This window comes from Pseudoliparis swirei, chromosome 6, assembly GCF_029220125.1.
Source record: "Pseudoliparis swirei isolate HS2019 ecotype Mariana Trench chromosome 6, NWPU_hadal_v1, whole genome shotgun sequence".
Lineage (NCBI taxonomy): Eukaryota > Metazoa > Chordata > Actinopteri > Perciformes > Liparidae > Pseudoliparis > Pseudoliparis swirei.
In genome coordinates this window covers 15557581-15573282 of record NC_079393.1, presented here as the reverse complement: position 1 = coordinate 15573282, position 15702 = coordinate 15557581, and the positions used below count along the sequence as shown (strand labels likewise).

The 15702-nt window shown below is 40.9% G+C and overlaps 1 protein-coding gene across 19 annotated transcripts in view; it reads left to right on the top strand.

Moving 5' to 3' along the window:
* Positions 1 to 15702, top strand: part of shank3a (SH3 and multiple ankyrin repeat domains 3a) — a 175741-nt gene that overhangs the window by 136043 nt on the left and 23996 nt on the right. For all 19 annotated transcript variants that reach the window (XR_008831987.1, XR_008831989.1, XR_008831988.1 and 16 more), the window contains one exon: positions 2684 to 2797. Coding sequence is in view for 12 of the 19 variants with exons in the window: in XM_056416032.1 (XP_056272007.1) it covers positions 2684 to 2797 (114 nt within the window). In the remaining 7 variants the exon portion in view is untranslated. The remainder of the gene's footprint in view (positions 1 to 2683; positions 2798 to 15702) is intronic.

Genomic DNA, 15702 nt, shown 5'->3' with positions numbered 1-15702 from the left:
TGGCCGGCCTTTTGCCACGACGATCTACGGCTGTAGCTCTCACCATGGCAGTGGTCCCAGAGCGGGCTGGTTGGACCAGAACATTAACCCGGCACACATATTGCAAATCCTCCTGCACAGACACGCACTGTTTGAGTTCCTTCCTGCCACTTGGCTCCAGTGAGCCCACATCGCATTCACTGGGACAGTTGTCATGCCAACACATTGTTGGCAAGCACCAAAACAGAGAGGTAGTAAGTTAGAGGCTGCTTACACATCTGAGGGGGCATACACATACTATGCATGCATTTTACTACATCCCTGCATGAGGCTGTCTGTTTGTGCCAGATATAATGATTTTTTTATTTCGTGTAAATTCACAGCATCTCCTCCACTTCCAACACTTTGTATGAACACAAAACCCCCACTGTGAACCAGACTCCGCAATCAATTGCATTTAGAGTGACCATGGTGCATTTCAAGTTAATTGAAGAGTTGTCTACCTACAATATGTGTGGAAGAACAGCCTACGGTTTTGAAGGTGGACATGGATATTTTAGATATTTTGTTTGAATCCTTAAATACTCTGATCGTTTCTGTCCGTATAGCCAGGTGTTGGTATCAGTGTCAAAGACCAGACATGGAATATACTGGCGGTATAAGGGACTGAGGGAAGGGAGCAAACGCAGCCAAGAAGATCAATCAGAGGTCGCGCCTTTTCTTTCATTTCTGTCAATGGCGAACAGAGAGCACGGCCGGCACCAGTCTACTGCAGGGACACCATTACAGGATAGACAGCCACCCTGACAGAGACAAAGAGGGGGATGGAGACCATGACTGAGAAAACACTCAGAAACACAGTGAAGGGGACTGGAAGATAAAGTAGAGTAGCTTCGAGACAGGCAGAGAGAGAGAGAGAGAGAATAAAGGGTTTGAACATGGAAATATAGAGACTGTTCTCTGGAGACAGTCAGGGTAAAGTTGTGTTAAGCTGTGATCAGAGTTGGGGATCGGTCCACGTATCCTCTGTGTGCTGAGGTCATGTTTTTGCAGCGGGAAGTCGATAAATAGCCGTTCTCTGCCTGCACGCCAATTCTCTCTCTTAGCAAAGGTATGTTTATGATGGCAAAAGCGAGCTATGGGGGGGTTAGCTTTGTATGCGTCTCCAGTGCATAAGTTAAGATTTAAAACAATTTATAATGAGCATGTACATAAAGTAGGCTAACAATGATGGTAATTTTTTTTCTTTCAGCAGCAATGTAGGATATTGACTTGTAGGAAAATGTATGTATTTGGGATAATCACTGCAAGATTTAATTTGTTTAGATATAATATTATTCAATATGTTAATGAAACAAATAAAGTTTCTGTCAGGCCCAACATTCAGACATTGATTATATCACATGCCAGGGCAGGAGACACTAGTCAGCCTTGACAATCTAAAGCAGGGGTCGGGAACCGATGGCTCGCGAGCCATATATGGATCTTCCGGTGACGGCATATGGCTCCCAGACAATTTTGAGTTTAAAAAAAAATTAAAAATCTCCGCCCGCCACCGTGTAATTTTTTCTATAGCGCCAGATAACAGCAGAAATAATTTAAGGTCCTTTTCTTAAAGAGCACGTCTTTGTTCTTTTATTAAATTAAACAGCCGTCTGTTATTGATCGTATCTACACAACAGCCTGTCATTTCTGTCTCTACGTGTTGCGTTAACAATTCTCGGCTCGCCGTCTCGCGCGCCGCAGAGCGACGATGCCGGCGGAGCAAAGAAAAAGTCACCTGCAGAGGTCCAGATGGCTGCTTTTCATAGTGCCCCAAGTCACCGTGAAATGCCCCCATGCCAGAGTAGAATATAGTTTGGAGGAAGTAGACTACATCATTTAGCAGGCTGTCTTCCGGCTGCAACATCATACTGCCGTAACCTAGCAACCAGTTTAGAAGAAGGGCTCGCTCAGGCAAAGCTTCAGTTCCAGCTGGTGATCCCTGAGGAGTGTGAGTGTGAGTGTGAGTGTGAGTGTGAGTGTGAGTGTGAGTGTGAGTGTGAGTGTGAGTGTGAGTGTGTGTGTGCGTGTGTCGGTCGGTCAGCTTCCTGGGATAATGGATGAGTGTTGTAGAAATGAGCGCGCTCGCTCACTCCTGCAGGGAAGATCAATATCAACTATATATTCATCTCTAATTACCACAGCGGAACTTAGAATTAATCTCTTTCTTTCTCCTCCCCTCCCTCCTGCTCTCCTTCAACCTCTCTCCTTCCTATTTTTTCTTTCTTTCTTTATCTCCCTTTTGTCTTTCCTCTCCACTACTTCATTTACTCAGTCTCTTTCTTTCTATTTTTATCATTTAAAAATTGTTTATTGGCATGACAGAGAAAAAAAGCCTATGTTGCCCTCAGTACGGTAGATCATTTACAGACCAATATTTTCTCATAACAGTTTCTCCTGTATTGTATCTGCTTTATGTGTATTTGTAAAGCAAACATATTTTTCTTTCTCTCTCACGTGCACCTCTTTCCCTCTCACTCATTCCATCATAATGTATGAAGCCAGGACATGGGAACCTAAATACCTCTCTCTATATTGCCCTTTGCTTTTGTTGTCTCTTTTCTCAGGCTCTACAGGCTCCAATACCTCACAATGATGACAACTGTGTTTTATGGCAATATTTGACATACTGATATGATGACATGATATTTTCTCTTTTCAGTTCTAAGTATAGGGGAAGGAGGTTTCTGGGAAGGCACGGTCAAAGGGAGGACAGGCTGGTTCCCCGCAGATTATGTGGAAGAAGTTCAGATGAGACAGTATGACCCTCGGCTCGGTAAGATGCATAATCAATCACACACACACACACACTGTCATACTGAAATACATGTGTATCTTGCTGGTTGTTCTGGTGTTTGTTCATAGCTCTGTCCATGGTGCTGAAAAGCAAAGTTAATCCTGGAGCCCATGCTAAGTTTTTTGAACATTTTTTAATTTATTTGTGATAAAATAAAAAAAAGCCTGACAGTCAAAATATTTAATTTGAGTGTTTATGTCTTCATTGATGTGTTTATTACTTTTACCATGAAATTTAAATAATGTATTCATTAAGAAACCTCTTATCCTCGACCGACAACTGTTTAGTGACAATTGTTATGACTGAGCTCAGAACTCCAATTTCATAATTCTTATGGCTTTTCATGGTTGTGTCTTCAGCTAATGTGGTTATGGTGATGGAGCTGTCTGTGGCCACACAGTTTTGTACGTTCACAGGGAATACAAGAGGTGTCTGAGCAGACCTGAGGGGCTCCAGTGCTGACAGTCAGGAAGCTTTGGATCCAGTCACAGCGGGCTGTGTTGAGTTCCAGGTCTTTGAGCTTGATACCAAGGCCAGTGTGTTGAAAGCTACACTCTAGTGTATGAACAGCATTCTCACATACAGTATGTGTTCCTCTGGTTAAAGGGATAGGGTGACGGGGTCACCCGTTGATCTATTTGGGCTGTATGCTAATGTATTTGGGTCCAGTGAGCCTGGGACGGAGGAAGTGAAGGTTTTGACTACACCTTAAAGCACTTAATGTGTTGTGAGTCTGACTGAGTTGTAGTTGTTCAGGCAGAGGAGACAGGTACAATGATGGTCTTTAAACATGTGGGACTACAGACTGGAGAAATTGGATGTTTAAAATGTCTATGAAGATCTGCGCAAGTTGATTCACTTTATACTTTATATTTTATTGTAAAGTTGTGTCATCACATTCTTGATTTCCTAATTCATTTCAATTTAAAATGTGTTTTAATTAACTACCCACATCATATAGAACATTTTTCAGTAAAATATATCTCCGGCAACCACCCGCAAGGCCTACAAAATTAAATATTGATTTTAATGAAAAATTCTATTTGGGGATTTAATAACAAAATAGCAATGACATTACTTTTGTTTCCCTAGGACATGCTATAATATCTGCAAATGTTGTCAACAAGAAGCACAAATGTTCATACAGCTCACCAGTGACCATGTAGGAATGATCTCACTGTTAAATAGTAGGAGATTGTGCATGGTTTAAGTGCCCTGCATGTTATTGTCATCGAATACAAAAACTTGTAAATTAGCCAAATATTGTGGTTAATCCCTTAACCTTTGTTTAACTATTAAAAGAAAAAAATATGTAAAACATACACTACTGTTCGCAAGTTTGTGGTCACTTAGAAATGTCCTTATTTTTCAAAGAAAAGCACTATTTTTTCAAAGAAGATAACATTAAATTATTCAAAAATACACTCTATACATTGTTAATGTGGTAAATGACTTCTAGTTGGAAACGCCTGGTTTTTAATGAAATATCTACAGAGGTGTATTGAGGCCCATCTATCGCTCTGTTCTAATGGTACGTTGTGTTGGCTAATCACCTTAGAAGATGGATGGAGGGTTATAAAACTGGCCTTCCTTCAAGCTTGAAGTTTCGAGAACAAAATGTATATTTCAAATAAAAATAATTATTTCTAACCTTGTCAATGTCTTCACTATATTTTCTATTCGTTTTGCAATTCATTTGAGAAATAAAAGTGAGTTTTCATGGAAAAAACTAAATTGTCTTGGTGACCCCAAACTTTGAACGGTAGTGTATACACAGAAATATTTTTAGGAAATGCAACAGCAAACTCCCAAAAGACAGTCATGTCAACAATATATATATTACTGACAACATATTTTTTTTGTTTAAAAATGCTAACATTTAGTGATTCAAAACATGTGGCATAATACAGCATCAGGTGTGAAAAGTGCTCTCTCTCTTTCTCTCTCTCACAAACATACACACACACACACACACACACACATAATTGCAAGAAACAAGCTCAGAAAAAGAATATTCTATGTTTACCTATGACATGTTTTAAACTGATTGATCTACGTTTGGAAACAAAACAGCATCCTTAAATCCACCCACAGTGTTAATCCTGGTATCATTACCATGTGTATGAATTTGAGAATCTGATGTTTTCTAATTAAAGAAATGGATCAATGTGAGATTACAAATCACAAGAAATCTTCTAAATTCAGAATTACATTTTTTCGATAGCTGATAAGTAGTCTGCCAGTAAAACCAACTGTTGTACTGAAATGATAATGTTATGTAATCTGTTTTTTGGGCAGCCAAGTACACAGACAAAACAAATATATAACACCGAACATCAAAACAGGCTCTCTGTCACTAATGATAGGGTATCAACACTGTAAATCAGTTAGAACGTCAGCACTTTTTAAACAACGATTTTGTGTGGATTCTAATTATTACACCCTGTATGGTGACCATGATGATGAATCTGTCATCCATCTTACTGTGACAGATTTAAATGGAACCCTTTGTAAACAACTCCAAGTACATCTGATTAATGTGACCACATCCCGTTTAGTCATTTAATTAGCAGATGGCACATTTCGATTGCTGTCATCTCAGGGGCAACAACATTTACAGCATCATGAAAAACATCTGGTCACCGTTTGAAAGAGTTTAGTTAAATGCTGCAGCAAGTACAAATATTGGAAATGGACCAAGGACAATATTTTTTATGAATATATCCCTGTATCTTTCCCTGTTTATCATGCATCTACTGGGACATAGCTCTTGATCAATTGGGATTGAGGTTACCTCAGAGAATGTGGGAAAGAAGATGAGAAAGGCCGGGATCTCTAAATACCCCATTTAAATGCATTGTGAGATAAAAGATGGGGGAAGATGGGAAAGAAAGGGCCAAATAGTGAGTGAGACGGATGGTGGAGGATACTCTAAAGGACAGCAAAGTGGAGATGGCAGAGCATGTCTTTCAGAGAGAGAAAGAACGAAGAGAGAGGGAGATGGGCCTGATATTGAGCCCCACTCGCTCTGGAATCTTGAAAAACTCCGGACCCCTCAGTGTTTCAAATTGTATTCTGCCTTCTCTGTCCTTCCTGATTGGCTCCATGTATTGCTGTGTTTAAAAAAAAATGTAAATAGGGAAGCTTGGTGTTAATCATCAGGATACAATTATTCTCACTGTAAATGAGAAAGGCCGATGGTTCACCGTCACAAACACTGTGGGTCCCTGTGTTAATTGTTGTTTCTTTGGGATTTTTTTTAGAAATCTAATGACTGATCAAAATCAGGTTAAATTATACAGGACAATACAGTATATTTCATATTTTATTTAATAACATGCTTATTTCTGTATTTACTGAGGCATTTCAAAGCAAGTCTTAACATCCTCCCTAGATTCATCAACAATGGTACAACAGAAAAATAACACACTTGGACATCCTAAGACTCACAGAAAGTTGTTTGTCTGAAGGAAACCATTGAGGCGTCACTGACAGTTGGGACAATATGTCTCAGCCTAGTGAAGCAGGAAAGACAGCCCTGTCTACAATTAAGTAACCCCAATACTACTGCTCTCTTTTTCTTATTCTCTCTCTCTCTGCCACTGTACATCACCTCTGAGTCATGACACTGGAGGTGCTATCCTTCTTCATCCGTCTCTGCGTCCATCTCTTTTCCCTTCATGGCATGATGGAAAAAGCAGTTTCAGTTTGGGAGAGCAAGAGGGTATGGGCAGAGAGAAAGGAAACAGATGACTGTGTGAAAGAGGGACAGTTAAAACCATCACGGACTGTCTTGGCCGTTATCTGTCACCACACTGCTCTTTCTCTCAGCATGTTCAGGGCTACCTGCAGCCAACAGTTCATCTTCAACCGGTGCTGGAGGGGCCAGGAGGAGGAAAGACAAAGGCCAAGCATAGAAGTGAAAGGGGAAAAGAATAGGAGGAAAAGAGGAGGGCAGGAGTGAGTGACGGAGAAAATGAGGGCAAAAACCAAGTCTATTGATTGAATTCATTAAGCGTACAATGAGTGATGCCGTGGTGAAACGCTGTAGGCAACTGGCAGATCTGTGTTTGTTGTTGGGGAGGTGTCAGTATCCATGTGTTAATATACATCATTGTATGGTGTTAGAAAGAAAAAAAATCTAATCAGTCCAGAAGAATATTTGCCTGAACGTCTCACACATCCAGCAAACACCCTCTAATACACTCGCACAGCACACATGCTGCTGCCCTGTATGTGGGGGTTAATGGTAGATGTTTACTCGTGGTAATGGAGGGAATAATGATGTGAGTATTAACTGCTCTTCCCTTTCTAATGATGCTGCCAAATTGCCGGGAGCCACTCATTTTCAGCAATAGAACCGTTAATCTACGATCTGTTGGGATTTTACAGCCCTCAAGCCAAAGACCACTCCCACACCCTGCTATCAGTCAATAGGGACCGGGCATGCGACAGACAAATACGGAGACAAATTCTTCCAAAATGGTAAATAAAATAGCAATGCATTTTTACCAGCTCCTGTTTCCATTATATAAGCCTTCATTTTTCTTAGGTTGCCCTACAGCCACCAATGTCATTAAGGACCTCTACACACACACTCACAGCATAATAATGCACATTTGCTCTGTGATGGGATAAGCAATGCTTTATTTTCTCAATGGTTTGATCTCTCACCAAGCGTGCAAACTTTTCTCTTCTATTTCTTTTCTCTCTGTGCTCATTCACTGTATTCCCTTGCTTTTCTCACGCCGCGGCACAGTTGAATGACTCACAGCCGCATGAATCGGCTCACTCAGATCCAGCCAGAGCTATTTTTAGCCTGCCCATTAAGAAGTTTTGGAGTGTGTCTGCACTCCCCTAGAATGCTTAAATATCAGCGTTGCTGCGGCAGCTGAGAATGACATGACCAGAGCGAGTTGGAGTGTTCGGTAAGAAGAGAGAGGCAAGAGGGGACAGAGAGATGGTGCAATGTATCTGAAAGGGATCATACAGGGAGTCATCTGGTCAAAACTGTGGAACTATCAGCACAGTTTACTCAATGTGTGTGTGGGGGGGGGGTCTTTTTTTTGCTTTGTACTACCCCAGTCATGTCCGAGGTGCAAGGTCAACAAGAACTATCTTTCTTTTGAACATTTGTGTCTTTTGAACATGTGTGTCTTTTGAACATTTGTGTGTTTATTGTTACCTTAAAGATGAATATTGAGGGCTCAATTTCAGCCTACCATATGTCACTAAAATATCAGCATCAGTCAGAAAAGTTATTATCATAATTTATTATTAAATGAAATCCCAAATACAGTTCACTTTGTAATAGCGACATCCAGAGCAGCTTCCTAATTATAAAGCAATTTAGCAGAATCCCATAGGAACAAGTGACAACTCTGTACACGTGTCAACATACTACACAATTGAGACATAAATACAAAAGCTTGACGGAATAAAGAAGACATATTAACTCAATAATTAATGAGGCGTGTCTTTCAGGGGAGATGAGGGTTCTCAGACCATAAGTACAAAGAGTTGGATAAAAGACAGACCAGAAGATGTTCTAGTAGTCCATGGGGATGCTGGAAAGATGAAAGGGTCATTGTCCAATAATAACTCCAATATATATTGCAAGATTGTATGTCCTTAGTTCAAACCAAATTGTTTATTGGCAAGCCAGTTGCCAGAATAAATGTTGGCATTGTACATTTCTGCAAACGACAGGGAACGGTGTCGGGACGAGGTCTAATCGGCCTGAGCTGATGGTTGATTGTTAATCAGCCCCTGCTGGGTCTAATCTCTGTGTGTGTGTGTGTCTTTCCCCATAGTAGAGAGCCGAGGCTCAGTCTGCAATCTCAAGAAAAGATACCATGAAATATCGTCGTTATATGCTCATTCTTTGGTGCTTGGGGGGCGAAACCTAGACGTGACAGACAAGAACCTTACGTTACAATCATGTGTTGGGTTTAAATAAGTTTGTTACTTTCAGTTCCAAATGGGACACAAATAGAGGTCTTCTTGTAAAAGTCCCTTGTTTGACCAATCCATCTAAATCTACCTCGTCCCAACGCTGATGATACATAAACCAAGTAATCCGGGACAATTGTGTTTCCTTGAAACATAATTGATAATGCAATTTAGTTTGGTGTGAATGTCATCTTTCAGCTATGAAAATTGAGAGCTTGAGTTTATGCACATCAGTTGTTAATAAGCATTACTTCAAGTGTATTTGAACATTAATAGTATTTCTATTTTCATTGTGAAATGTATCCTGGCATCCATGTTGCTGTTGTCACCTCTTCCTCGGTTTTAGTTTTTAAAAACATTAGGAATATATCAGTTAGAAGTGAATGGTTTAACTTGCGAAGGGTAAATGTTGCTTGCTAAAGTATTAACCAAAATTGATTGTGTGTATTTTAGCGTTCATACATCCACACCTTCATGTGAGAGATTCCTTTTGATTGTTCCAGGTTTATTTAAGTCTTCTTGACAGGAACGTCTGCCCTTGAAGCCTTGCTCCCTTTTTCTCTCCTCTATTCCGTTTCTTTCGGTCGTCTCCCATCTTTGTCATGTGATCGGCAATTCAAGGACCCTTCACACCTCGAATTTCACACTAACACAATGAAAATTAATGATTTTTCTGGGTTAACAAGGCCAGTCACACCAAAGACACGTTGGTAACACCAGCGCCGTTTCCGTCTGCTTGCTGTGGAAACAGGAGATCACAGTTATTTCGCCACTTTTATTTGATACCTTCTTCGAGACCAAGCAGGATTGAGACTAAAGCTTCAGAAGATTGCTGTTTCTTGACAGTCTAATTCAAGATCACAAAAGCCAGAAAGCTAAAGACAAAATCTATGATGTGGCAGAATGACCATCTACAGAAAATAAGTAGATTATGGACAAAACAAATACTGCTGTGATCCTCCAGTGTGTCCTCATTTCTTATCAAGCCCTTTGTGCCCTCACAGTGACCTTGTCCATCGTTTGCTTTACTTTATTTGGCAGCAATTCTATAGTTTGTCAAATAGTTTCAATGTATTCAAGCTGTAGTTTTAGTGTTCTCAAAGGTTAAATTGAGCAAGTGTGTGCATATGCTTATGCACACGCACACACTTCAGTCAGCAGATAGATTGTCATCGCCAACTAATCCATCTTATTAGAAAGTGAGAGAGAGAGACAAAGAGTATAAACCACCGTTTTGGTGTTCACGTTTAGCCGAGTCAGTGCGACTGGAAGTTCAAGAGTCTGGCCGTTTACCCCTGTAAAAAGTGTCCTTCAGTGTCATATCTCAAGGGTTGTGTGTGTGTGTGTGTGTGTGTGTGCACGTGTGTGTGTGTGTGTTCGCAGCAGAGTGATGGCTACTCTCTGTACTTTTCATCAGAAGTCAGTCGAGTGTTGAGCCATCTCTCTCTAGAGGACGGATCCATATCAAATCATAATAGATGGCGATCCAGTTTGAACGATGAATCAAAGCTGAAGCACGACTCATAGTGGAGCAGAGACATATCACATTTGACAGGGGAGGCATTGGCTGACAGCAGGTCAAGTGCCCATGCGCGCGTACACACACAAATAAACAAGCATGTACACTTACACAGGTTGCTGCATTTCTCTCTGAACGTCGAGTGTATTTCACAGTGCTGTAGCTGCTCTTACTCACCATATTCATCTGTAGTAGTCATGCTTATGAATAATAAAACATCGTTGGTTTAATCGTATAGTAAATATAAACGGTTTCCAGGCCATGACTTGATAACTACTGTGTTTTACTGTTGTGGGTGTCAAGTCTAGAAAATGTGGCAACGCACACACAATGTCTGGCAGAGCTGTAAAGCATCGCTCTCACTGCATGACTAACTAGAATGGGCACTCGGTAGAGTGCATACCTTCGCATATCACAAGATTGGGCATTGAATTATGAACATGTTGGCATTAGTTGCATGCCAATTGGACAAAAATGTATCGTGCTATGGTAAAAAAAGAGTTTGACCTTTCCATGACCTTGACCTTTGACCCGATTGATCCCAAAATCTAATCAAATGGTCCCCGGATAATAACCAATCATCCCACCAAATTTCATGCGATTCAAGAACATTTTGACCTGTTCATGACCTTTGACCTTGACCTTTGACCCGATCGATCCCAAAATCTAATCAACTGGTCCCCGGATAATAAACAATCATCCCACCAAATTTCATGCGATTCGGTTCAATACTTTTTGAGTTTTGCGAATAACACGCATACAAATAAATAAATAAATAAATAAATAAATACACAGCGATCAAAACATAACCTTCCGGCATTTTCAATGCGAAGGTAATCACACGCCTACCTTTGCACCGAGGTGCCCGTGTTTTGTTTTTTACTCCACGTTGTTCTCCCTACTTGTCTCTCAGCATCAGTCCCCCATTCTCCTGTATAACTGGACGATGGAAAATACGAATCTTTTTTGGGATTTAAATAATGTATTTATTATGTCCGATATAAGCATTTAGAAGGACAGAGAGGTACTGGTGACTGCAAGTTGAACTTCCAGTCATGCTCATGAGCCTAATGCTATTCTCAATGTTGATCAAAGATCCTTGATTATATATATATATCGTATGGGTTGGCGTGCATAACCACTGCCACAATAATTTTTTAGATTTAATTCATTCATAAGCAGGGCGTATTTCGGCATAATATAAGCACTTCTTCGTAAAGTATAGCTCAATAGCCAACAGTCTGGCTTCAATTTTGTCAAAATAACTTTGAGAACCACTGCTGGAAATCCCACGGATGAGATGACACCAGTGGGGAACGGTCCATTGCATCACATAGCAGTGACATTAATGATTCAGTAAACCCAGTTCATCTTGGCGATTCAATGTTTAGGATGCATTGGTTCCTATACTAAACACTCCTAGCCTTCACTTCTCATTCCTAGAATATGTGTTTGTGTGTCTGAGTGCATCTCTGCTCTTCTTGACCTTGACTCAAGGGCGTGTCGTGACGAGCCGTCAAAGTGTCTTTGAAGAGCAGGTTGTTGCTTCTTGTTGTCTGAATTCAGCAGAATTATTCGATGCTTCCACATTGACAGAGAGGCGGTATTTAAAGCTCTTGGTCTCTTCCTCCGACATTTACACGATAACAACGAGCTCTCTGAAGGCTTTTCAACAGACCGACCAATTCTGAGAGAGAGGGGAGGAGGAACAATAAAGACAGCAGAGATGTGAAATGTATACTGGAGTTGTTTGCTGGACGTGGAAATAAAACGGGACATTACGGCCAGAGTCTCTGACAGTTTTCATAGCTACTCCCCAAGGAAGTCTTATTTCACTCTTAAAATGAAGAAATGGGGGTAGCCTTTGCTGAGCGATCCGGAATAGGCTTCTGCGCAAAATGAGCATGTCAGTGGTGCTTTTTATCATCTCCAGGGGAGGATGAGAGGGCGGCCAGGCCCGGCTCTTCTCTGTGATTCGAGCTGGGAGACGGACCAGTGGCAGGAGGGGCCACCTCCTTGTCAAAGTCTCAGAGAGGAAGTTGTAAAGATAGAGCGGCAGAAAATGGACTGTTGTCCAGTCATGTTGTCAGATCTGCATGTACAGTTTAGTAGAACAGACAGGGTTGTCACAGTTGTGAAGGCAGAGCATCCAAACGCCGCATGTGACATCTTCTACTGGGGTAAGTCACTACTACTGATGTCACAGCTGGATTCAGTGCAATCACAGATAGCAAAGCTATAGTTGTATTATTCCTTTCGTCAAGTATTCTAATTTTGTTTAAGCCTGTCTTACAATGTTACTGTCTTAGTTTGTGCTTTAGTGGAAGCGCCTTGTTGAGTTTATATCCCAAAAGCATCTCTGCCACCCTTATTCCCGCTCTCTTTGCCAGCCTACTGTGTCTGTTCAGTGCACATGAAACATAATTAGTTTACCTTTGTTGACCTCTTTAGATTGTGGGAATAATTATTCTCCTTCTTCAGAAGCATCCTAGGGATGAAGTCAAGGCTGAGGTTTGGGTGAACAAAGTGCGTAACTTGTAATACTATAATATTTCTTGTGGATGCCTCACAATAAAATCTATGCCGCGTTTCACTAGTGGAACACTTGTAATGTGAAGCAGTAGCTGTAAGATGACTTTTGCATTTAAATCAAGTAATGCTTGAGAATAACTTGTTGCTATGTTGTGATATCCAGCCTTGTCAAAGCAAAAGTGAGTGTAGCTGTTCCAGACGGCAGAGTGAAAAGCCCGCTGTCATAAAGCAAGGCAACGGGTTATAATCGTTAAAAAAGGGGTATAACTGCGCACACTTTCAGACAGTCTCTCCTGAAAGGCATTTGTTGTACACATGAAAAATGGCCCAAATATTTGTGTCAATAATGAAAAAGAGAGCGAGACATAAAAATTCAAACATGACTCCCGACCTCCACACAGCGGACCAATCATGGCTTGAAGTGGGTGCGAAGGTCAGTATCAGAAAGTTGCAGAAGTCTTTGGAAACAGCATCCCAAATTCCCACATCAGAATGATTACTGGTCAGTGAGTTTTTAAAGCTGTTTCACCATCTAACATGCAGTTCTGATGGAGTCCAGTGTTTATACAGCGGTGACGAGGTGTAAAGAGACCCAACAGTGAATCGCATCATCATCATCATCCTTTTTGTTCTGACACACAACAATAATGAAGCTGCCCCACATTCTCCGTATCATGTCCATGTTTGCAGATATGGGGTTCTTTTTTACCAGAAAAGTAGTGCATCTTACCCATATCAAAAGTGTGTGCTCATACAATTTATGTTTTGTCACCTTTGATGTTAACAATTATCCAGCAGCTCCAAACCACGTGCTGGTTTATTTTAATCCCTTCTATGTACAGAACAGATAAAGATTAAATTGATGCAGCCCCTGCTTTTAGTCTTTCTTTTGTATGTTTCCGTTCCCTGTGTGTGTGTGTGTCCTCTCTATCACACTTTCCTTTTGGTGAGCATGCCGAATTTTATCAAGAAATGAAAACATTATTCACCTTTCTTTTAAAGTCGTATTCAAGAATCTTTTGGTTGGTTGAGGAACGGAACATCGAGAATAGACACAGGAAGATGAAGATGTAAAAGAAAATGAAGTCATTGCTTTGTCCTCTGTGCTGTGTTGATGTGTTTTGTCCACCTGCACGGTCCAGCAACTCCCTCTTGATTCTGTAGAACGAAGGCACATTGTGTGACAGAACAAAATGGAAAGAAAGAGAATATGACTCTGTCTTTATTTCTCTTTTGCCACAAGGACCTCCTCACAGGCTTTGTGGCTCCTGAGAAGTTATTACACCAGAGACTCCAGCGCTGTTCTGATTCATTTAAAGTGTTTCAGTATTCAAGGTGTAGGGAGCCCTCAGAGTTCACGATGAAACAACATCTATGAGGGGGCAGAACGAGAGAAGGAGACAAGAAAAGGAGGGATGAGTGGGGGTGTGGCTAAAAGAATTAAAAAGTCAATGAGGCTCCCTTGATAAGTGCGCATGTTTGTCTGAAGCTCTTATCAGTGGTAAAACAGCAAAGGTTAATTCTCATTCAGCAGGGCTCAAAGACTGTGGGTGTGTGTGTGTGTGTGTGTGTGTGTGTGTGTGTGTGTGTGTGTGTGTGTGTGTGTGTGTGTGTGTGTGTGTGTGTGTGTGTGTGTGTGTGTGTGTGTGTGTGTGTGTGTGTGTGTGTGTGTGTGTGTGTGTGTGTGTGTTGAAGCTCTTTCGTCCTTCAGACAAGGACAGTGAAGGCGTTACTCTTTGTGCAGAATAGAGAAGCTCTGTGAATTAAGACGGGGTCGTTCACAGCAGAACACTCAGAAGTTGCCGGTGACAGAAAGAGATAACATTTTACAGCATTTGATTCAGCGTTATGTGCTAAATATGCTTTTGTCTCGACTACACACAGTGTTCACGGCTATCACCAGCCAGAACAGACTAACAGCGTATTCTCACAATTGTTATGGATGAATTATTACTCAAAACACAAAACCTTTTCACGTGGAGCTTTTGTCTCTGGAAGTGAATACAGAAATCAATTCCGCTGCAATAGAAAGGGAAAAAACTTTTTTTGTCTTGACATACATTTCTCGTCACGTGGTGCTGAGAAGAAAAATGTCCAATCGGCACTGTTGCCATGGTGAGCAAAATGAAGTAAAACAATTATGTGCCTTTATATTCACTATGAATAAAGCTTTAATATGTCTTACATATATATATATATATATATATATATGTATATACTTTAGCAAAATAATCAATCAATAGTCATTACACGGTGTGCACATATGTTGCCCCTCCTCTAGTGCTGTATCAGACTTTGGAATTCACAGCAACGTATTCTCACCGAAGATAATCCAATTCAATTCAGTTTATTTTGTATAGCCCATTCTCACAAATTACGAATTTGTCTCAGGGGGCTTTACAATCTGTTCACATAGACATCCCGGTCCCAGAACCTCACATCGGAGCAGGAAAAACTCCCAGATAAAAGCGTCTGAAGCCTTTAGTCAAACCTTCAGCTCTTCTCTCGGTGCAGCAGTGTTCACCACTTGTTTACAAAGCACGATGCTCAACTGGCTGGAAAGCCTCAGTAAGTTTGTTCCCCCTGTTTATCCTCAACTCTTTTTTCTTTCATACGAGCTGCATTGGCCTTCATCTGAAATGTGAAATGTATCTCCTCTTTTGCAAGAGAGAATTCCTCCCATGAAAGTCCAACTAAGCGCTGCAGTGCTTGGACCAGAACATGTAAAAGCTTCAAAGAGCTCTGGTGTTGAGGTGAATGCTGCTGAATGATGGAGCTGGTGGTGAAACTCTGATTTATAGTATCTATCAATCGGTGCAGCGTGCAGCTCAAAATAACACTTTAACTTTGACTCATTTCATGTTTTTCTCCATGTTATGTG